The sequence below is a fragment of the Clinocottus analis genome, unplaced genomic scaffold, assembly GCF_023055335.1.
Source record: "Clinocottus analis isolate CAN_PGR_092001 unplaced genomic scaffold, fCliAna1.0.p SCAF_11, whole genome shotgun sequence".
Lineage (NCBI taxonomy): Eukaryota > Metazoa > Chordata > Actinopteri > Perciformes > Cottidae > Clinocottus > Clinocottus analis.
Window position 1 is genome coordinate 10,033,662 of NW_027175832.1, and position 25,596 is coordinate 10,059,257.

Consider the following 25,596-nt stretch of genomic DNA (forward strand, 5'->3'; position numbering starts at 1 on the left):
GATGCCTTTTTAGAAATGTGCTACTGGAAAGCCGCAAAAAAGTACCACACGGTGACAGACGGAGCGTGTCTCGACAAATTAACAGTGGCAGGGCACTTTTTATGTCAAAGACACGCGAGATATTTAATCTCAGTTTCCTTCAGAGCAATTATTCAGCCTGAGAAACAATCAAATTGAAGCCGTTTCATTCGAAATGAATCCATTTCAAGGCAGACAAGGGGATCTTATGCTGCAGTGATAGACCGCGTCTCTTCTGGGGACTGGAGCAGTGGATACAAATATTAATAAACTCAAAACCTAGTTTTTTATGAGTGTGTTTTTTTAAATTTCTTTTTTTATGGGAAATAGGACACATCAGCCTCCTGTCACACGCAAGCTTGCACGCACACACGCACGCACGCGGGAGATTGGCTGCGGCACTCAAAATAGCTACGAGAAACTTAACATGGAAAGTGAGGCGTTCAGCTCCTTGATTTCTTCAGCATGATACTAATACATGAAGGCAGGTAGGTTGGCGAGCAGAGTGGGAGCACGTCATGCATCCTCTGGGTTAACTGTTTTTTTTTTTTTAAGTCTTAAAGCAATGCTGGAATAAGCTCGGCACTATTGAATCAACACCATGTATATATATATATATATATATATATATATATATATAGATATATATATATATATATATATATATACACACATACATATATATATATATATATATATATATATATATATATATATATATATATATATATACATATATATTGTTTATTACATTCTTTGAAAAAAAAGCTGCCTTTTTGGCCAATATAACAAACTTGCACTTCAGCAGTTTGAGAGAAAATGACTATACTTCGATTCGTTCATAATATTAGTGTACTTAGCTTATAATTAAAACCCGTATTTGTGAACACAATGTCCACTTTCATGAGGACAAAGGATGCACACATGTGAGGTTCTGGCTTTTCTGACCCGGCCTGAATTGCTTAGATTTTATTTTTCAGTCCTTTTTTTTCCTCTTGCTTCAAGGCTTTTGTTATTAAACCATTTTGTTTGTTTATTTGCTGCTCCATGCCTGCCGACCTAGTATCCTGCATCGGGGTCCTCTTTTGAACTGATTTAATACTTAACACTGTCTGTTTTACACATAATTAGTGACAAATTCTGACTCTTTCCGAGAAATGAAGTGATTCGGAATTTACAGACCTGCAACATAAAGTGTGTTCTATCAGGTTACACTTTACTTTGCAGGTCTGTATTGTATCGTTTGCTACTGCCTGTTTGTTTTGTAGACTTCTGTAGAATATACACCATCCAGCAGCAGAAAGTGAACTGCAGTCAGTAAGCCGCAGCTCGTAAAAACCAGGACTAATTCCACTGAGCCGTGAACCCCCTCCCTCCCTGCTTGTTTATTCAGGGTTTATTAATAATGAACGCGTCAAAACTGCAACAACTTTGACACTGCACGTCCTTGGGTTTCCAGAAATACACCCACCGAGTGGGAAGTAGATCAGATGGACGGTTCTTGACACATGCAAAAGACACACACACACACACACACACACACACACACACACACATATATACATAGACGTCCAAACGTACAGAGCAAGAGATTCCTGACTTTAGTTAGATACTTAGTATTTTTTAACTAAAATTGCTGGTGCACCAAAGGGAAAGTTGCATTTTAATGACTAATAAGGTGGCGCTACTATATCAGTAGTGGGGCGCTAACTGGATAAATTAAAAGTGCAGAACACTGGGGAAAAGAGGAATATGATAGGAAGTGAAACCAAACAAAGGAAGCAGGGCTCTTCAGAACAAAACAGGAAACAAATTAAACCAAACCCTAGACCACGATCATTTTGGATGGTTGGTTTTACTAAAACGTACTAAAAAGGAATTCATAACTGTTTCTGTCAGATAATTATACGATAAAAAAATTAAACATTTCCCTCTGAAACCAATTTCAGTATATTTGATTTATGTTATTACATAATTATAATTAGGATCTTATTACTTCTTAATCTTCAAATTAAAGTTTCAAATAAAATGCCTTGTAAAATTACACCGCACTTACTGGTACCCGCAACTTAAAAATGGCTCCTTCAATTTCCTGCAATCATGTCAAATCCCAGCAGCGTCATTGACACGTTGTATAAAGTGTGGTATCTTAAGCCAACAAGATTCAGCCGAAGTGTGACCAATTTCTTAAATAGCTGACAGAGACACTCAACCTAGATACGCCAGCCTGGTAAGTAGGCAGGTGATGCCTCACACAGATTTAGGACACACCGCTCAAATTTAACATTCCCACACATTCAAATTGGATTGACTTCCCCTGCGTGCAATAAAACTCCCAACTTGAAACTCACTCAACAAACTTTCCCGCACTCACCTGGAAATAATACAGAATCAATCATAAAACGATAAACTAATCTGTAGCTTTCCCTCCCTGTCACAGCTCCCATTAGCTGTCATAACGGGATCCCCGGTCGGGGTCCCTTGCAGTCGGCCTCCAGTTTAATCCCTTTCAGGAGACGTATAATGACTCTGGTGGGAGCAACTCAGACATCATTAAAAAATCATGCACTAGCTTCCACCCGCCGGGCTGGGTGGAGGGTCTATTTCTAGTGGGCTCCCAGAAGACAGGAGGGAGTTTTAATGAACTCAGATCCCAGGACAAGAGAATGGACTGCGGCTCTCGGGGTTTCAAAAGTAAAGTGGCCCCGCTTGCGGAGCACCAGCACTTAATTTATTTAGACCATCGGGGAGGGACCAGCATTGGTTAAGGATTTGACATGGTGGTTTGACAAACGTTAGGTGGCAATTCAGGAAGGAAGATTCGGGGGCAATGTTCATGAACACGGACTCCTAAAAGTGACTACGTCTGTCCAGACTGTGAGGAAAGATTTCAACTTAAGTTGAGCAGTTCACATTTTAGCGCTTCAACTGGCTCCCACATTTGTGAAGAGACTTGAGATTCAAATAGTGACATCAAGCTCTTAAAAAGTCGAAACCCGTCAGGCTTCTTCTAGATTCTCCGCTTGCCACTGCATGATGACAGAAGTGAATAATACATCCAAATAGGTCCAAATAGCATCCAAGAAGGGTCGAAGAGCTGTTCATCAACATTTAAAAGATAATGAAAGCAGCAACACAATCTGGGATCTGATGGCAGCTCTGATAATGAAATGAATAAATACTGTAACATTCAGGTATACTTTTGACATTTAAGAAAAGGGTCAAGTAAAGTTTGTTACCTGTCATTAAAGCATGTCCACCATGAAACAACCCCGCCCGCCCTCTCTTGGGCTGTGTTGCACCAACATGGATTTATATTGAAACTAGATTAAGACATGGTTGAAACTTGAAACCATGTTGCATCAAACTAATGTTGCGTCTAACAATTGTGAAGTATTGATTTTAAACTCTTTTGCACTTAATTTAAAATGGGATCCAGTGTTTTATTGTAAACCTAAACTTTAAGAGACTTACCTTTTTAAAATGTCTGACTTTTTTTTGATGGACTGATGTAAAATAATCAAGTTCGAAGGGGAAACTCAACCCAGTTGCGTTTTATGATGCCGCTGTTGAATTTTGAAATTCTGGAGCTGAACAGGAAGATTGGACCACTGGGCAGTCTCTTTTTTCTTTACTGTGAATCCTCCCAGCCAGACTGTCTGTTGTCCTTACGGTTGGTTTAATTTTAATCCGGATTTACTCATTTTAAACCTAATTTTGCTAAACTCTGATTAGAACTAATCTTAGATTAAATGAATCCTTGTTGGTGCAGTACAGCTTTATTTTAAATGACTATGCCAATTGTGTTTGCATGTCTTAGCTCTTTGACTTCAAATGATGTGTAATTTAAATCTTTTGAAATAAAAAAATTTCAGATTATTCCCAGGCAGCTACTGTTTTTAATGGTTTTCAGAAAAGCATGACAATCAATGAGCTTGAAAGTTGCTTGAGTTTTGTAATCCGGCACAGTGAACATCATACCGTTTTGCCAATGTCACTTTAGTGTTTCGATCCGCTTGATCGCCAAGCGGAGAGACCTCAAAGAAATAACTGTCCAGTCTTTTTGACTTCAGTCAACTGTATTGAGTTGTGTCAACTCAGTATAAGAAGTTCTGTGTTTAAACAAACTTCATTAATAGATAAGCGCTAGCAGTGGCGGAACAATGCAATTATGAAAATGTGCTACGGTTAAATAGCATTTTGGCCAAGGACTCAAATGCAAAATAACAACATCAAATTGTTTCAAGAGTACACTTATTAATCAGAGCACTTGCATGAGAACATATAACTATTAAATTGCTCGATATAATTAATAATAATAATTTGTCTTCTCTTGTCGTTTCCCTTCTCTCTGTGGTCGACTATAGGGGACTTGTGTGTTTTTTTAAACTTAGAGATTTGCACAAAGTAAAAACATGATTCAATCAGTGCGGTTACATGGATTCGAATTACTGGCTTAGTCCGACTAAAATCGAATTATCCTGTTCATGTAAACACCTTTATTCGAATAACAGCGCCACCTGTCGTATCGGATATGACATGCATTCGGCCAATGATTCGAGTTATTCACTGCCATGTTTATTAGGATAATAGCAGTTGCCCCGAAAGAGAGCATAGTCTGACTAAAGCAAGATTCGAATTAATACCATCATGTAAACGCACTGGATGTCTTGACCAGTCAGATGAAACAATTATTATTTATTAAGATTATTGTTAAATCAATACTTGTAAAGTTGTTATTATTATCATTAATACTATTATTACATGTATATTTATTCATATTTCAAATTATTAAAATCCACCTCTAAGTGACAAAGTGAAAAGAGTCATATCAAGGAGACAGCAGCAAACATTCCAGGTTACTGTGGGTTCAGATATTTTATTTTCTATCAGTATGTTGTAATCACTTGCAATAGTGTCCTTGTCACTTTCTACTTCTTGTATTTTTTGGTTTCCTCTGTGCTGCAGGAACCGGAGTTCCCCCGAGCATAGCACAAAAAACAGACTGAATGAAGCGGTTAGAAAATATCACCCTTCACTCTCACGAAACCAGGCTCATTCCCGCCGAGGATTAGGATTGAGAGGGCCGGGGCTCGGTTTTTACGGAAAATCTTGAAAGGTTTGTTCGCTCCACAGCCGACCCCGCCAGCTGGTTGAAAATAGTATGTGGGCCGCTTGTCGTTACCAGGTGACACGGTACCGGATTCAGGTGAAACTACTCATTATAAAGTCGCAGCTCTGCTCGCTTCTAACACCACAAACCCCCCTTCAGGCCTCTGGGTGCAGAACAAATGGGCTTTTGGTGTGCTGAGGGGAGGAGGGCACCTGAACCTCTCACCTTCTCTTTGTCTTCTGGAACGCTCAACCTCAATTAACTTTTCTCATTTCCTGGAAAACCTGTTATATTTTTTTATTTATTTAACAATTATCAAAGGATGATGGTGATAATAGCCAAAATAAATGTAAGGATTCAGGTATATACCATCATGGCCTGGGCGCGACAGTTCTCCACACCTTCCTCATGTGTGGAAGCTAAAATAGAAGTGACGCCATTTACAATTAACAATAACAACGTGACAATGAATCATCGACTGCAGCTGTTGGAGCTCTGTACGGGTGAACGCAGTCGAGCGTTTAGCGACTCGAGACGGATCATTTTCTTGGTTGGTGGAGACCAAAAATAAAGATAAAAATGATGTGTGTGTGTGCGGTGGATGAAAAAAACACCCACAGCAATAAAAACAAAGAATAAAGTAACACATTTTACTGACGGTGCGGGTAAATATGTTTTTGTACTGAGCAGGAACAAAATTATGAAAAAAGAAAAAAAAATTTTTTTTATCTGGAACTGTCTCAACAACAATAATAATATTAATAAAATAACAAAATAAAATCAGACAATACAAAAATACAGACTGATGGTAATAAAATTCTCCAATAAAATCAAAAAGCGTTGACAGGATTTGACATGGATGTACTGGTATTATTAAAAAGCTTTTTTGTTCTGAAAGATAACTTTTAAACTTAATTTGAAAGGTTCTCCAGGTCTCAGAGCAAATTTTAATGATCCAGGATGTGTGCGTATGAGCATACAAGTAGTGACGCTAGTACGGCTGATACTTTGCTTTGAATATTTTGTAAAGAAGAAAACATTGATGAATCAAACATGGGGGAAAAATGCGTTGCTAAAATATGCACAAGTTCAGATCAATGTTGTGCGTATGAATATTTGACAAATGAGGCCCAGTGTTCTGTAGATTGAGGAAGTGTTAAACACGGCACTGACACATGTAAAGGAACACATCTCTGTCCAGTGACACAGCAGACGAACCCTTCAGTGGATCTGCTCTCCTCGCAGCTGCATCGATGTGAAGAGTTTGGTAAATAGATACAATCCACAGCTCACCTGAATCTGACATCTAATAACGTCCAGGTGCTATCCCTCCCCCCCCCAAACACGCTGCCAGGAAGAACATCCGAGGGACATTTTATGCAGGGGCAGCGGTTTTTCGTCTTTCCCCTGTTCAAAAAAAAAAGACATAAATGAAACCCCAAATTCCCCTCTGCTCCGGCGGAACCGAGCTCCGGAGCTGTAGGTGCAATCAGCGCGGTGCTAAAACCTTTTAATTAACACCATCTATCATCATTAGCCAAATAGGCAGCCGACGGTCTCCCCGTCAACTCCCGGAGAAGCAAATGATGCAGCGCTCCCCTCTGCGTCTCCGGCCCCGTCGCCGTCAGCGCTCCTCGGCCGCGGTCAGTCACCGTGGAGCGGCTCAGAAAACACACATCAGTCTAAATCAGCTGCAGTTAATCAGCGCGCGGCTCACGGGCCGTCGTGCCGTGACTCGCTGGGCTAAATGCTAAGCTAAAAACTAATGCCTGCTGATGCGTGCGATGGCTGCAGACTAATTGTTGTAGTTTGCCACGTTTAAATGAGATTGACCTTCTCGCTGAGGAAATTTGTCATGTAACTGCTGCTGAAAATTAGAAGAGCTATATCTGTTCCAAGCAGCACAGTTGGGTTGTCTTTGGCCAGTTTAGTTCCACTCAAAGTTGTCAATAAAAAACCCAAGAAATGTGGTTTTACTTGTTTTATTTGTTTTATTTGTCGGTCTTGCCTTGGTGCTTTGTACGGACTAAAGTATTGAACAGAGAGTGTTCACGCTGTGCTGCAGTCCCTGATAAGGGATTTTGGGGTTGCTGATATCTGAGAAGCAGGACGGGGACAGTGTAGGATACTTGTTGCGTCTGTAAAATGATGAATATAATCACTGCACAGTAGGAGGAGTAGGTGGTGAAGGTGATGGTGTTGTGCTTTGCTCTTGATTCTAAATGACCACAACAATAAAAGTGAAACGGTGCAGTGCAAATTCATAACTATTTCATTTCTAATTCATAACTTGAGAGGATTTAGAAACTTTAGGACGGTGACGAATAAACAACAATAAAATGGAAATACTCGCTTACTATACATCTCAAGCTTTTATTGTGAAAGGGAAGACCGTAAGTGGATCTGGTCTGCGCTGCCCTCAAGATCAAAAGGATTATACAGTTTTGTGGTGTTGGTTTCAGACTCCGGAGCCTCCTTGTTGCTTCATAGCCACGTAAATCCACCCGTTTCCAAACAACGTGATTGACTGATGCCTTTGATCCTGATGCTGAAAGCTCAGCAAAAACTCAAATAGGTTGTTGAAAAATGTACGCCGCTTCTTTGCTGCATAACATTTGCGTTATGTGGACAATCTACTCATGATGGGAACACTACAATTTAATTCAGTGTGAATCTCTGGTGTGAAAGGGGCTTTCTATTTGAATTTGCACTTTAAAATATAGTATTTTGCCAATATAATGCCAAACATTTTCCTTTAGTTAATTTTAATCAGAATTGTGAAAACATTTTCTCAACAAAGAAATCAACTCAGAGACCAAGTTATCCATAATATATTTTTATAGAAATTATGCATGAGGAAAATCCGCCTTCAACAAGCCTCACTTGTTTATGAAAATCAATTGCGGAATGATCCGGGTTGCTATACTTCCCTTTCAATGTCATACAGAACAGTGCCAATATTACTGAAAACTGTCTCACATCATTTTAAGGAAAGTTAAGCAGCATCAGCCTCATAAACGGTGGCATTTCTTGCTGATAGCAATCATCCACCCCCCCTATTGTGTCCAGCCTATTTTTTAAAAACAAGCAGGTGTGTGTTTGCAGCAATCAGCAGGTAGCCGTGACGGATAAAGCGGCGAGGAACAAAGAGCGGAGGAGAAAGCGTGCTCCGCTCTTCTGCTTATCAGCCTGGATGAAGTAAGATTCCTTGGATCGACTGTAATAAAAGAATGAACTGGCAGGTGGATGAAAAATGCATTAAACTGTAGATAGAGGAGGTGTCCCTGGAAAACATCACAGTTATTACTCATATATGAGGCGTTTAGAAGGTATTCTTCTCCGCTGCCTCAGTGAGTCATAGTTAAGCTCCCAATAAAGATTGAACTCAAAAGAACAAGAAAGAGGGAGCACATCACTGTGGCATCATTTGGTTACGCAGATCTTTGTTCATTTTAATGCCATTTTTTTGATTTTAGGAAGTCGGTGCATTCCACTTTTTTGTTTAGTTAGTGAATACCATGATTGAGAGCCTTTGGACATTTAAACTGTTCTGATTTGAATATGGCGAGGCCAAATTTGGAAGTGTGATATGCGATACAACGCAGTGAAACATTGAAGTAAAGATAAAATAATTTATGGAAGATAAGAAACAAACACATGTTTGGGATGAATTTAAGTCTGTCCTCTTTTTTCATTTATCAAAGTTACTTTTCCTGTTTTTCCATCTTTTCCATCTATAATTGTTTTCTTCTGTACTTGTTTGTTGTTGTAATTCTTATTTAGGCCACAAGAGGCTGGACCGAGCTCTGCTCTCAACAGGACTAAACGCATTTATGTTTTCTATTGGATGAGTTTTCATGGCTCCATGCGCGCTAAAAACACAAGGTACATAGACTGTGTGTTAGCGGGCTCGTGCACTTCAGCCTTTTGTGGCCGAAATGAGAAATGCAACAACAAACTTTTCCAGACTCAAACTTTTTTCCCATCTCTTTTTGCAGATTTGAAAAAATAAAATTCATGAGACAACTGGAGTCGTGCTGAGCAGGGCAAGATAAATATTCCATCTGGAAAAAGAGTTTTATTTGTAATAATTATAATAATAATGTTTTTTTTTCACACCTTGTTATGAACAAAAAGGCAATTAGTTCCTCTGGGCCCTATTCTTCGTACGTGGTTCAACAAAGTCGATGAAATGTCCTATTATCCAACTTAACTTATGGAGATGATTGACGTCAGGCTAACTCGGTTTCTCAAAGGGTGATCAGCGCTCAGGCGGTCTCGTTCATTCGAGCCAGGCGTCAGTCATCTGGATAATTGCGTTTGCACGCTCCTCTTCAAAAGGGGGAGGAGTCGAGCACAGATTTTATGATCCTCAAACGCGACAATGGCAAATAACACAGAGTGTTCCAAAGCGTAGCAAATATTCCCAACACTTCCTGTTGTGAACATAGTTAAAACGGAACCGGAACGTTAAAACGTGTGAACACGTTTTAACGTTGCCTCCGCTGGTCACTTGAGCATTGCAAAATATTAGACAAGTTAAATGCGTCAGTGTTGAGAAAATGTATTGTTTAATTTGAAGTGCCTCTTCACCCAAATCAATCAGATTATATTTATTTAAATGTGCCTGCTGGCAGTTGTATACAAATAATATATATATATATATATATATATATATATATATATATATATGTATATATATATATATATATATATATATATATATATATATATATATATATATATATATACAAATAATATATATATATATATATATATATATATATATACATATATATAAGGCTATTTGTACTGTGTGCACGTATCATGTACTATATATGTGTACACGTATGTGTAGATTACCATATAACTAGGAGTTTGAATATATGTATGGAATGATCAGTATGTATTATTCACAATCAGAAATTCATTCAAGCAGTGAATATGAATTGCGTGTTTTTTTTCTATTCTTATCGCAAGTCCACCTTAATAATTTTCTACAATATTGATATGTATAGTGTACTGTAACACTATCATATCATCATTAGTGCTTTCAACACATCCATAGGTTTCTTAAGAGTTAAATAAACGTTATGAACAGCACAGCATGCTGCAGCTTTCACGGTGTCTATAAATGAGTCCTTGTCGGCAGAATCGATGATGATGTGAGAACAGATTTTGGCAATCTGGAAGAACTCTCTCCCTGTAAAACTAATATAACCAATATCGCTCGTTAATCAATGAGTAGCAGGAGATAATAGGATTCATTTGTTCTGACTTCTTGGAGTGGATTTCCAACATGAATCCGTTCCTCTTTGCAATTAACAAAGAAAGCTGAAGCTCAGCAATGGGTTTTCGGGTGAGTAGTGCCTTACGGTGTCAAGGTGAGTGGAGTGTCGTGTGCAGAGGGTACAGCACAGCACAGCCTGACATGCGTCATCTTATCCTGGAAATGATCCAGCTAACTCCGTAAGCCAGGTATGAAAAATAAGGCCCTGATGTGAGCATTTTGTTTCAGGTTGGCGTGAAATGATAAAATATGATCCAGTCGAGTGCCGTTTGAGTAGGAAATCCATGTATTTGAAGGCTTATCAGCCACCAAAATACTACTCAGCAGTTTACAATGCGAGACAGAGATCATCAGAAAGTTATCACAAAGTCAATCAGGTTATCATCCGACACGGTGATTGAAGGTAAACAAAAGAATTAAGCCGCTCATGTGACGAGGTAATCCAGGAATGTGCACTGTGTGTGATACGTTTTTATAAATCTGTAGTTTAAACCAAAAAGGAACACACGTTAAGCAGCAAACATCTTTACGGTCCACAGCAGTAGTAAATATGCATTAGGATGCATTCACGACCAACAGCTGTTCACAACTTCAGTACATAAAAAGGTTTAAAGTACTTCCACCTGCGATCCGGTACACACTAAATTGCTGTTTATGTGCCCTAAAAAGCAACTAAATATACATAAAATATACGTGAGTGAATCAACAAGTACATTATTTAAAATGTGGTCGTCACAATGTGAGGATAACAGCAAATGAAGTGCTTATAAATAACTAAATTAAGGTGCACAACCGTCTTTTCCCAACATACTGTAAATAATTGTGAATGTGACTTTCGACCACATTAGGAAACAGAGTTTCAACCCATTTACACAGCTAACAGCTGATTTATAATGATAAAAATGTAAAATCCAGGAGTATTTTGCCAGGAAAATCCAAGGGAAGTTGGCTCCAGAGTGCCTCTCCTCAGCCCTATAGCTCGCTTTCTTGGTATCGTTATTGACAATGATCCAGATTACATATAGAAGCATTCCAGATCGTAATATTATTCTAAATGTGATATCTCTAATGTAATGTCAGCTTACTGTTTTGGCCGATGCCAGGACGCTCTGCTCTCGCTCTCTCTCAGCTTGACTGCAGTTCTTTTAACCGCCACCGGTGTCAATAATAAAGGATTTTCTGAAAGTTACATGTGGTACCTTTAGTATATATTTGAGGTTAAAGTTTCTATAGTTTTATGGCAAAATGTTGATGTTGATGTCGAAAATATTGATTTAAAAGACTTGTACTTGTAACATGATCTTTGTCGTATTACATTTGAAATTCATAACTGCTTTGGGGAATAACCATTTAAATAGTTACTTACAGTAATGGTTTCGGATAGAGTAGCGGCCACACACTGCGGAGGAGCAAACAGAAAGCGAAAGCAAACTCTGCTCTCGCCCGTCTTGTGTTTTCGCTCTAATTATCTTTTCCCACGTTTCGCTGACAGCTCTGAACTGTGCCCTAAGACTCCCCGAGTTGCCTCGCTTTAATGAAAAAAAAACCAACATTGCAGCCAGAGTTAATGGTACTAGTTGCACTGTGACTGCGGCCGGGCCACAGACAATAATTGGTGCATAATGTGACAATGAACCTTCTAATGAAGCACTAGTTTGACCATATGCTCCCGAGGAGAGAGGGGGGGGGGGGGGGCTTGCTTCCTTCTGAGTAAAGCTTTGTCATGGTTTGTCCTAAACGGTTAGAAATCTGAGCTTTTTCTTTGAAGACTAATATGCAACACAGCTACTACAAGCTAATTACAGCCCATTGCTTGTCTTTACAATGAATGACCCTTCGGTATTATCTAGTGTGTATTATTAAGAGACTCTGCCTATTGTATGTCTCCCTGTGTTGTCATAATGCAGTCAACAGCATAATTACAGTAGTGTGCTGTCGCTAACGGTAAACTATAGACCGCAAACACGCACTGTAAGAAACAATGATACAGTATATGTACTTCCCTCTGTGTATTTGTCTTCCTTAATGTGTGTGTGTGTGTGGGGGGGGGGGGGGGGGGTGAGAGTACTCATGGGAAAACACTTTGTCACCGCTGGTATTTCGCTCAGATGGAATGCATACATAATGTGCTAATATTTGCCGGCTCTTGTTTTGCCAGCAAAATTATGCACGTGAGGTGGATCTGTACTTTTTCTGGTGGTATTTGCATAATCTTCACATACCATGGGGCTCCGCTGTGGCAGGAGTGAAGTGGTGAAATGATGATCAGCTACTTGAAATGGACACATTTTTCCAGTCTCTCTCTCTCTCTCTCTCTCTCTCTCTCTCTCTCTCTCTCTCTCTCTGTGCTGTTGAGCAGGTGATTATAAATAAGGTCTTTGCTATCGCCTGACATTTGTCCGAACAGCCAAAGTGGCAGTTGCACTGGAGGGGTAGTAATTTAAATGTCACTCAGCTCCATCGTATCACGTATCGTGACTAGGTATTGTGAACAGTCAGTGCTCATTGACTGGATTTGAGTTTTTGGCCAATTGGGGCAACATGACAATTTAAGAATGCAATTTTAAACATTGTGTAGACATTGTTGAGCAAGCATAGAGCAATAGTATCATTCATTTTGAGTTGCACTTCTAGCCACTGCCATTGTTTACAATATGTATTGTCCTTTTGAGCTTTGTTTTGGACTCCACCAACACCTGAGAAAATGTTTGTTTTTTTAGTGTGCAAAATTATATTCATCACCTTTTGCTCACTTTGTCAGCTGTGAGACTGGGTCAAAAGCATTTGCAAGCTATAAAATCAGAAATAACCTTCTCAAAGACTGCAGAGGCGCATGCAAATAGTTTGTGGAGTTGTTGATGAGCAACACCTTTTACTGAAGCGATTAATAATTTGACCCATTTTTCACATAAAAATGCCAGATATAGTGCTGCTTTAACAAGCATTACACTTGAATCAAGCCTAATATGGCATTTTGTTCAGCACTTTCCTCGTCAGTGGCTGATCTAAAGGTCCTAGCTATTGATACCAATGAAATAACCAGAAAAACAAAAACAAATCAAATTTTGAGTGCCAAATTCAAGTCCCACTGATAACAGTTTAATTATTAACTCATTGAGAAGACATCGAAATAGATGTGAACAAAAAGGACCCATCACTGAGGATACTGTTCGCCTCAAGTGGCGCTTACGTTGCAATTATATATGGAAGCAATCAGGTTGGATTGGGTGGGATATTTTGCTCGATAGCTGGTACTCCATGTAGCCCACACAGGCGAGGCATCAATGCTGGGTTTTTACCGTTAATGTCTAGCTACCTAGTTTCACTACTAAATTAAGTTATTCTTCTTCAGTTGTTTTTGGAAGTGATCATGTAGACATCAGGTGCATAACCACCCTCCCTGAGCGACGGGGGCCAACCCTGATTTGCATTTAAAAGCAAGACGGATTGCGACAAACGGAGTTGCATTTACATATATATCTGGACATTTGGATTAAATCCTCATCCACACTGAAAATGACAAGTGTAAATCGAACCATTCGTTGTATGGCACAAATCAACAGATTTAAGGGAAATACCGGTAGAGTCAGGCATTTGTGACAATTTGAGACACAATTCATTTCGACAGCTTTTAGCACCTCCCGCCGGAGTACCTTTTCAGCTTCTTCTGTGTTTGAAAGTGTCTCCTTCTTACCTGAGCTGGAGCGTGTACTCACCTTTTTATGGTATGCATCATTTCAGGGAGTTCAGCCACTGGAAGGTGAACAGCCTGGCCACAGAGAAGAGAGATTTCCTCAGCTCTCCGCTGCCCTTAGCGCCCGAGTTCCTGCGCAACCTGCGGTTACTGGGGCGACGGCCGACCCTGCAGCAAATCCACGAGAACCTCATCAAGAAGTACGGGACCCACTTCCTCGTCTCTGCTACCCTGGGAGGTGAGGTGACACACTCGCCTTTATTCTCGGGGTTAGGAAAATGTCGGGACGCACCAAAAATAGAGGAGCTCCTCATTATGCGTCTCAGAGGAGTTGTAGCCCCGGTAAGTGTACTGCTGCAGAGCAGTGTGGGATATGTAATGCGCTCGCTGGGTTCCTTTTCAAGGGAAAGGTTGAAAAGCAGAAATTGCAACAATATAACACCTTGCACCTGCAGCATTCAACCAAGTCTGTTTTCCACAGTAATGTCCCACTCATCCTTCCCTCTGATGAACATTGCGTGCCGCTACAAGAGCTTTACAAAGCAGAGGCGGGATTAAATTGAGCCATTTCTCAGCATATGTCTCTTTTTATTGGATTCCTTTTCAGCTTCGATCTCCGAGGACAAAAGTAACTCACAGAACGTAATCGCGAGCCGTATCGATCGTGTGCCCCACACAAAACAGGATGGAGACCTTTTCTTGCGCTAAAAGAGACGACCTTATGATACAGTGTTATTACACCGCTGATCCTGGTCCTCTTATTACATTCCAGATACACAAGCACAATTTTTACAGTTGGTTGTGTTTTTTTTAAGGGGTTTTGAAGGGAAAACAAAAGTTAATAGTGAGTACAAACATTTCAGCATCCAAGCATTCATTTAAGGGGTCATGGGTGGGTTTAAAAAGGCCATGCTACTCCATGAAACCAAGTGACAACCTCCAGTATTGTAAAGGGAAGACAATACAGAGGTGCTCTAAACTGCATTCTCTCTAATGTCTACCAGGGGGAGACTCCTCTGGTTGTATCGTAGTCTATGAGAAAATAACTCTTGATGTATTCCCTCAGTAAACATTGTAAACACATTTATAAATCACTGGTTTCAAGTCTTCAATGCAGCATGATGTTCATTTATAAATAATGGTCCATTTAGAGTCAATAGACCACAGGCATGCTTTAGGGCGGGGCTAGGGCGGGGTTACCTCGTGAATTACATGGTTGCTATCACTGCTTTGTCCACTTTGGGTGAACATTTTTGGGGTTTTAATCCTTTTATACATGTATATTAAAGATTATAAACATTAATTGTCTTGATGGCCAAAAGCCAAGATGGAAAAAGACAAAATTCTGAATTTGTGGCTTTAAAACATCCACAAACCAAGAGGTGACGTCACAATGACTTTGTCTATTACTTATAGACAGTCTGTAGTAAAACCCCATTGTGGAATTATACAATTGCCTGTGATTTATTTGTAGCTTATAAAAGATAAAATATAATGATCTTTAAATTGGAACAAAACTGAATCATTTTGAAACAAAGGCTACGTTGGCTACCACCTCAATTTACACACTGTTCGCATGGAAGACAAGTTCTGTTTTCACACAGTCCACGAACAATCCCTCTGATATTTTAGTGATGTTTAAGGTGAACATTTCATCCCCAGCCATCTGATTGTGGCATCACTTATCACTGGCTGTATGAAGTGGAGCATCAGCATGGGAGATAGAGGATAAAGATGAATGCAGCGGCAGACTGATAGTTAGATTCTATATGTAATTAACGGCCTCCACTAAATGGGCTGAGCCTGTCTGCATACTGATTAGACCGTGGCTCAGCGAATGCTCACTGATCCCCAATCCTCTTTTGTTCTTTTTTGCTTACTTTCATATGGCTGTCTCGCCAGCCGGGGTTACATCGAGCTGTGAAGTACATTTTGAAGTGAATATATTGACTTGTTGACTAAAAACATACAGCTTTGGTAGCGGTTGCCACTGTCTTTCTTGTCAATCACAAGATTGCCCTGCCCTAAAGCATACCTTGGTTTATGGTCCATTTGAATCTAAATGGACCATAATTCACTAAATGAACATTATGCTGTATTGAAGAAGACTTGAAGCTAGAGATTGAGATCACAAACTCATGTTTACAATGTTTACTGATGTAATAAATCAAGAGAGAAGTGAGTCCATTTTCCTCATAGTCTTTAATACAATTGGACCCCCGGATGGCCAATTCAGAGAATGCATGTTCAATACATTTCCGCAATGGTGTCACTTTTTAGAACCGGAGATCGTCAACTGCTCCTCCCTATAAAATAAGCAGTAGCGCAACAGAGTTAGGCAATTTAAAATTTCAACCTTTACTAAATATAGTCATTTTCTACCATCAAAGACAGCTGTTGAGCTGATCAATTGTCATTTTCTTATCTAGAGCTGGTTTTGGATTATAATGCGGGATTGTTAGCTGGAAGTAGTGTCTGTGCCTTGGAACTTGTTTTGTTCCACTGTGGAAGGTTTGGATTATACAAGTGGATGCTCATAATCAGATTGTAATTTGACACAAGTACTATAAGAGGGGGTAACTGTATTGTAAATTCGGAAGGATTTCAGACCCAAGCGTTTTAACCCAGCTATGTTTGTTCATTTAGTCGCTCTGAGATCTGAAGTCTCGGCTCTTTGCCTCACCGTGACTTTTACCATCTAATGGTTTGCTTTATGTAGTAAACTACACACTTCCAGTAAAGGTGCAGTCAATAAAATGGTGCCTTTATCTTAGCGCTGTGGCAGGAGCAGGAAACCACACCAACTTAAGCTAACGCATGCTTTTTTCAGGATTTGACACAAGATATGCTAACTTGATTCACATTTTGTTTTATAAAAATGCAACACAAGCAGACATTTGCTTTAGTTTATTAGCATTAGCCCGCTTCTGCTACTTTGTAGCTGGCGTCAGCTAAATTACAAAATGCTGGGTCCAACAACTAGCCAAAAATGCGAGCTCCAGCAATATCTGATTATCCGCTTTCAAATCCTGACTTTGAAGCTCAAGTAAAGAAAGAGTGTGTGTTGAATTCAGTGAGTGGGAGTTTGGAGCAGTTCCAGTACAAATAAAGCCTACACAGAGCTGTGTCTGCTCGGACTTTTCAAATGTTCAGATGTTTGAAATGCCAGTAGCTTTAGGTAATAGTGAAGTGACGGGCATTGATCAACAACACTTAGACGTTTTTGTTTTAAGAGTTTACGCATTGTCCTTTTCAGAGTTCATGTCAATTAGCCAAAAGCATGTTCAGAAACGGGGCTAGCAACGTGCCACACACCAAGTGAGGTCAGGGATCGATTCCCAGGCGAGACAGGCCTTCTGTCTGTTCTCTCCCGGTTCTCCAGCTTCCTTCCACAGTCCAACGACATGCAGCTTATTGATTACTCTTAATTGCCTGTAGGTCTCTGACTTGATGTGTCCGAAAAACACAGTCAGACTGTTTTCCAAGGAAATGTCCAAAGCTGAAGGTCAGTCTGCTGCCCTGACATGGTTAACTGTTTTAATGGAGGGGACCCTTCAGTTAATCCCCCGTTAACGAGACTGCGCTGGTCGACAAGATACAAAAATATAAATTTTTCAATAAAATAATCATAAAAATAAAGAGTTTAGGTGACTAAAAAACTGACCAGATCCATCCATTGACTATTGATTCTGCAGGAGAGGAGTCTTTGACCATTTTCCTGGACAAGCAGAAGCTGAACAAGAAGTCGGAGGGTAGCAGCAACAGCTCGGTGGTGTCTCTGGAGCTGCTCCATCAGCTGGCCGCTTCCTACTTTACGGATCGAGAGAGCACCCTGAGGAGACTGCATCACCTCCAGATTGCCACCGCTGCCATCAAGGTACTGTACCCATGCAGCGACTGAGCCTCCTGACATTATACTCCATGTCCACAAATGTATTTTACACTACACTGTCGAGCTGAGCTGGAAAATGTCCATTTCAGTACAAAGCACCAGTGGAAATGCTGCGTTTATTTGGTGTACTCAGACCTTTGAGTTTGCAGTCCTCCAGGTCCACAAACGGCCACGCTTCAAGGTAGACGCGCAAACATTAAGGCTGGTAGAAAACTGTCCCTTTTGGACGGATCACTTCGCGCTGCGCCTGTAACAAACAGCCCTGCTCCACTCGCTCTCAAGCTATGCACACAAACAAACAATCTATTTTTTTTTAAGATTATTTCCGAGGTGCATCATTGCTCAAAATTATGATCTCTGTGGAAGAGAATCAGAACATTTTTTTTTTTACTAAATGGCAGGCTGGATTAGAAGCACTCTGCAACCCACAGAGGCACTAAAGCGAGGCAAATGTCAAGTTTCTTTAAAGTCCCAGTTGAGGGGGAAGAGTGTATTTCTGCATACTGGACTTGACTGTATGCCATCTGGACTGGGTTACAGGCTGGTGTGTGCTGTCCCGTAGGTGTGCGTTTGCACGTGGGGGGAGGGTGAGGTGGGGTTAAAAACACCTGGTCACTTTCATCAGTTCTAGAAGCTGCTGGATTTATAGCAAGTGTCACTTCTCGTTCATCGTGTGTACCCTCTGCACACGACACCCCACTCACCTTGACACGGTGAAGCGTCATTCACCCGAAACCCATCGGCAAGCTTTAGCTCTCTTCATAGTTAATTGTAAAGAGGAACAGATTTATGTTTGAAATCCACTCCAAGAACTCAGAACAAATGAATCCTGTTATCTCCTGCGCCTGTTTTTTCCCCTTCTCTCGACGACTAGAGAGAAAGCAGAACCAATCGCTACTTGTTTTTTCTTTAGCAGATCTGTTGCCGCTCGTGCCACGACAGCAGGTGAGTGGGTGGGCGGACTGTGCGTTCATGCTTCAACTTAAATAGCAAATTGGATTTAAATGAGTAAATGCTGGGTGTCAACACCGTGCACAGGTGAGAGCGAGTGTTTACATTGCCAAGAGTCACTTTGAAGATAAAAACACTTGATTGTTCTTCACTGTATTTTCTCACGAAACAGTTCGATGTGAGATACCGAGAACACAAAACGTCTCCCGGACTTTCTGGAAATTGCTTTTAATTTAGTGTGAGAACATGCAATTTGAATTTAAAGAACGTTTGTCAGATGAACTGAACGATACAGTTTTTGTATCTATTGACAAGCTTCATCACAGAACACCACCACAAATTTCAAGTATGCTGCATCTTAGAACTGCTTTATCATGAGGCCACGGAACCGCATTATCTGCTTAGTCTGAATTAATTAGGGACTGAAATCTACAAATGTGTTACATTTGTGTCTGTGGGGGGAAGCAAGTGAGTGGAACTGAAGCAATTCCCTTATCTTTTGAAAAGAAGGCTACAATTATGAATAACTGCGTTGAATAGCAAGCGACCATTAAGATCTGTTACCGCATCAGTTAGTCTGGTTTCAATCCATCCTGTGAAATTTAGTCTAATACACTCAGGCAGGGGAAGCAGTGTTCAGCTGCATTTGTACAATTTACCAGCGTGTCTTCAGCCACGTTCTGACAATTTGTTGGATTCTGTCGTTTTGTCAGTGTGTAGCTAAGTTTACCAAAAATGACTTGTTATCAAGTCTATTTGCGTAGAACAATATGGAAAGTTATAGTTCTGCAGAGGGAAATAGGGATATCCTTAAAGTAAATTATGAAATAACAATATATCTACAATTAAACATCCCAAAAGGCCCACATATTCCCAGGTGTACGATATGTCAAATAGTTCTGATTTCATGCAATCATTGCACACTTTTTTTTTTACAAAGGTAATATCTCAGTTAAGGTGAAACCAGCATTTTTACTTGCTCTCACGTGGCTTTCTTTTCTCCAGAGGGCCATGCAATACTACTCGTGTCTCCAGTTTACTGTCGGCGTTGGCATGAGTTCATGTGTTTTTGTGTTTGGCACTGATGAAGAGGATTGAGAATAGCCATATAGAAACATATAGGGTTAGGTCATATAGAGTTGTCCGTATTAAATGGAGACTGTTTCAGAATTATTTGAAAGTTCCTTAGTGTGTAAGAAATGAACCATTACAAACCAGGCAACTGGCCCAGAACCCAAAACTCCCAATGGCCCTTAAAATTCGAGGTGTACTGTATGTGAAATCGACTTTTTTCTAACATCTAACATTTTCTAAGGATCAATAAAAGTGGATCCGGCCTTAGGCATTATTATTAAGTGGCTCTGTGTAGCACCTATTTTTTTGATTTAGTGATAGTGCAAATTAACAGCTGATGAAAAATAGTTTTTGTGTTAACCTTCAGGGCTCTGCAGCTTGCAAACAAGTTGGCTTTCATCTTTGCTGCAATAAGTAAAGATGCTTTAAAGCACACACTAAATCATGTAGAGCCATTATGAATGGATCCATGTTCATCTCATTGTAAAAGACTGGATCAGGCCTTCCAACAAATGGTCTTTTCAAACTTTTACCCAAAGGCGTTACCTTTGTCAGAAGTTAACACGTTCAATTTGAAGATTAATTGACATTGAACAAGTTTTGGAAGTAAAGTTTGTTAGACTGCCACAATTAGAGAAATATTAAATGGTGCTCTGTCTTATATCCTACACCTTTCTGTTTGTGTGTTCACCAACAGAAAGCAGATGCCTCTTAACTGGGATCATTAAGGCGCTTTGACAAGCCACAGCCTCGTCCGTCTAGTTTGAATCAGAGCGGAACTTGAAACCTTTGGTTTGTTGGCGATTTTCACAGTGTGCAGATCAAAGAGGAACAAATTAATAAATTAATATGCTGACAAGGGCTTGTACGAGGTAGCAAATGTATATTTATCATCTAGTGCTGATACTTCTCTGACTGGAATCGCTGCCAAATGTTGTTCTTGCTTTGACCAGGTGAACAAATCCCTTCTGCAAGTTTATCTGTTAAGTCTTTATCGACGTCACTAATTTAGTGGACTGCCGATTAGGTCAGATTATGTTCTCAATGCCAACACTAGGGTTCTGGACAACTCTGGGATGAGTTCAAATCTACCCAAATGAACCACAACCTGAGTTGTATAAAAACGGACTACATGTTGGCTGGTGGAAGCACCCTAAAACTCTTGTAAAGGTTTTTAAAGAGGGATTATTTTTACAGTGTCAATGGTGATTTTTCTGTCTCATTGTATTTTGGGCTTTTCTGTGTGTACTCTCTTGAATCCCGTGTTCCGCGAAAGACCATTTAGCAACGCACATTGCAAATGAGTTCAGGCTATAAATGATGGAGTATGAAGCCTTGATTCAGTCATGCTATTAAACTAGAGTGGCTAAACACATTTTCGAAATATAACTGTAATACATTTAATATTCAGTAAATACACTTTTTTCTGTTCTCGATTTGGTATTTTACCTCTCCTTTTTAAGGCAAAAAAATTACAAGCGCTTGAAGGTTACTCTGCATCAGCGTTTCTATGTGTTCCTGTCACAAAGTGGAGAAAAAGGACATGAGAAAAGAAGGAACTGCTCTAAAATGCATGGTGGGATATTTCTTCAACAGTCAGAGTAACAGCAGCTGTCAGCAGCAAGGACACACTGACGACTCTAAAAAAATTTAAAAAAAAGAGTAGAAAGCTCTCCACGTCCGTCCACCTCGTATATTTCTACCAGTTTTGCAACATGAGTAAAAGTGATATTAAAACAGGGAGAGTTCGATGCAACAGCAATGGCAAGCAATAAAGCAGGAAAACGGCAGCAGCCATAGAAGTTCCGTCTGCCAACGGAGAGTTACGAGAGAGAAACGGAGTAATCACAGACAGAGCTCAAGACACTACCGAGATGACGGGAAAATCAACCCGACATTGCAAGTGAAATGTGTCCGCTGTCTGAAAAACAACTACAAAGTCTGAAAGAAAAAGAACCGAATCATCAGTGAAGCAGGCGATAAGGAATGCAACGTGTTGGAGTTTTGTTGTTAGTAAACTTGGTTGGTGAATCTGAAACTAATTCCATACCGAGAATGAAAATATCAATAGGTTGTAATCACTGAACAGAAAAGTCCGAACTGACAGCTCAAAGTGATGGAGAAGTGATCCAAACTGGACTGAAGACCAGGTTTAAAGCCTGAAACGTCCATTGTGTCATTATATGAAATGATAACTGTAATGATATTCACATGAAATTAACAAATTAAACCTTTTAAAAGACCCAAGTTAGCATCCCTCTGTTTGTATGTCAGAGATAAAATAGATTGGAAACCGCTGCCCTATGTTGAACATGTATATCAAGTCTCAGAGACAAGACCTGGATATCTCCACTGTGTCCTCAATCAAGTGCTTACTATGAGTGACAGGTTCATACATAATCTATACATGTTGGTTATTGGGGATTTTGTCCACACTTTGCTGATTGGTATGAGGCAGGTGGGCTTAATTTGGAAAAGATGATGTCACTTATATTTGTGCACCAGTCAGGATTCAGCAACATTTGACTCAAAATCGGCGGTCAGTTGTTGGGTTGCTTGCCGATCAGACCGATTGAGAGTTGAATTCTTCAATAAATTTGTTTTTCCCCCAAACTTCTTTTAGACGAGATTTCATCATAGGGGCTGCTGCTTGTCTGGGACCTGTTTACCGTGACAACAGGCTTTTCAACACATTTCCGGACCACAGTCTTTTCCCTCTAGCGTGGTCTTGAACCCCAGGGTCTCCGGCCCGGTGGAAAGCCAAGAATACATTCAAAATAATATATATAGCTAAAATTGTTTGTAGGAAACTTTACTTTTATACTTCTGAATTTCTATATCATTCTCTAAATTGCATGTAAATACATAAATGTGTGAAATGTTTACATCTGAGGTGTCAAACACTTTTTTCCACACATCGCAATTCCCCCGTATGACAAAATAATCAAATTGTATGTGCCTGCACACATTTGCATATCAATGATGTAATGCAACAAAACGAATTTTCATGAAACAATTCAACACTTTAAGAGAAGAGCATACCAAAAATATATATATTTTCAATCTACTGAATCATTTTTACACTCTAGGCCACAAATGATGATGAAAATCAAATGCACCTTTAAACCTGAGAACATGTCAACGTGGACCGAAGTAAAGCCGCTTCCCTCGCTGAAGACAGTTTACGTAAATTGCATTGCAATTGCATTGCAAACACCGAGTGATTTTGCACACACACACACTAACAAGTGCACAAAGATGCCACCACTCCCACTTTAGAGTGCAGCATCCTTTGCATGTCTCTGCTAAATGAGGCTCTCTGCTATGAGCCACCTGCCGCGTGCGCGTTGCCAGATCAACTCCTCGCCCAAAAGCAAAGCGACGCTGAGTGGGAGGTACTTGACCCGTGTCCATGTACGCCTCTGGGCTCCGTGTCGCTGCCGCGCCGCGTGGGAGGTGGGAGCGAAGCACATTATCTTTATCTCCGGCAGTAACGCGCAGGTTCTCTCAGTCACACATCTAGTCGAGGCTCCAGTTTTGTGAGACAAAAAAAAGGAAAGCTCCTCTGTAATACCTGTGTGGAATGTGCTGTTTGGAAAAAAGGGAGAAACTCGCTGCGTGTGGCGCCAAAGAGTATTTTTACTGCAACGCCGCCGCTTTAAAGAGCCAAAAATCAGCGGGGAAACTGCAGGCAGGCACTTTTCTCCTCTATACCTCATCGTGCTGTAGTAAACAACATTCTGTACCGATGAACATGTTTTATAAACCGATATACTCCATACAGTGATGTAAAAAAAAAATCAAAATACAAGCTTTACAGAACTGGAGGACTTATGCTCCGTTACCACCAAACGCAGCGTGATCAGTTTACTTGCGCGACAATAAATATGCTGTTTATTGACCCACACACGACGGAGTTTTATGTTCCCGACGTCTATGTAATTTACACAACAAGTATAAAGCAGAACTAGTGTTTTTTTCTATGGCGGATGGCGGATGACCGGGTGAAGTTTGTTTCAGCAGCGGTAGGACGGCGACAACAGGCGGAGCTTCTGTGACGCACCTTAGCGTCACAAATTCGTGCTGCGTCAAACGCTCAGTTTGCCTCGCGTCAAACACACTATTCTCGCCGCCTCAAACTCACCATTCGCGCTTCTTGTTGGAAAATTTGCGTCTTTTCAACCTATCGCGTCTGTGCATTGACTTTGACTGATTGATAATTTGCGCCACGTTCGGTGTGAACACGGCATTAGAGGGGAAAAAAATGAATGCCAATTTAAAAAACAATACAAAAACTGTACATTTGTAAGACTACGCAAACATATTGCTTACTTTTCCTGAAGGATTAGGTATAATTTGATCTTTTTTGTTCATGTCAGCTTATCCGTATAACAGTAGCACAGCCAACAATGTGCCAGTCCGTCTCTCAGACTTGAAGACTTCCCGACCCTGACCAGGCACTCGGCCCTAAGTGTGAGTAAGTCATGTCTTAAAACAGCTGGGCACTGAGGTTTTTTGCAGACATTACTCAAACAGGAAGAACAAGTGTACTTGTTAGGGGGGGGGGGACTATTTTCAGCTGTGGATCAATACGCATTTGACGAGTACTTACAGCAGCAGCAGTGTATGTGAGATTGAGCAAAAATAGACTTCCTTGGTAGTAAAGGAACATGTTTTATGGAGCCTAGGAATAAGATATCCCAGGCTTTGGATGCTCAGATAATACTTAGTTTGTGTTTTTTACGACGTTTGTTAACAATAAGAACAACAATCTATTTATTATGACAGCTCAGCCATAGATTCTACCTGATGGGTTTATTTATTATATTAAATAGTTGTAGTTAAAGATGTTACCGTACAATATGTTGACAGGTGTTTTTTTGTCCTTTTCATCGACATATATGTTTGGAATATGAGAAGCAACTCTCTAAATAATGCAGTCCTGTACACAACACCAACATATGACAACAATGCAACAACATTTAATTTCATTATAAACAGACGTTGGAGGCATCATACAAGCAATTACCAAGGAACCCATTGGCTATCGTTCTGACAGCAATGTCTTCTTTGTGGAATACAGCCAATATCAGTTATTGGCCAAGACCTCTTCCCTGCGGATTTAACAACATTTCCAAAACACACATCTGCATATGACTGAAGATACATTATACAAAAACAGCTAACAACAAGTTAAATGGTCATCAGCCCATAATCATATAGTTCTGAGATAACATTTCAGCCAATGTGTTCTGCCTCTTATGCTTTCCATAAAAAATGTTTACCTTCCTGAAACCACAGCTCAAACGTGATTGGCCAGAAATACTCAGACTAGAAATGAAACCAGAACAGATTCCCCGTTCGTATGCAGGTGTCTGTTTCACAGTTGCACTGCATTGCAATACATTGTACAGGTGTACCCAACACCTGCCTTGTTTTTTGTTGTTGTTATTTTACTGCTTGTTACGTAACTTATTTTTTATCATATAAAATATAATCATATCATTTCCTTGTGCACATGCCTTCTGTTGGGCCTCTAATTATGTGATAATGCAGTTTTAGTT

At 40.2% G+C, this 25,596-nt stretch overlaps 1 protein-coding gene across 1 annotated transcript in view; it reads left to right on the forward strand.

Moving 5' to 3' along the window:
• brinp2 (bone morphogenetic protein/retinoic acid inducible neural-specific 2) overlaps nucleotides 1–25,596 on the forward strand; it is a 206,288-nt gene that overhangs the window by 110,898 nt on the left and 69,794 nt on the right. Inside the window, exons 3-4 of the mRNA XM_068570912.1 lie at nucleotides 14,163–14,353; nucleotides 17,811–17,992. Of these exons, the coding sequence (XP_068427013.1) occupies nucleotides 14,163–14,353; nucleotides 17,811–17,992 (373 nt within the window). The remainder of the gene's footprint in view (nucleotides 1–14,162; nucleotides 14,354–17,810; nucleotides 17,993–25,596) is intronic.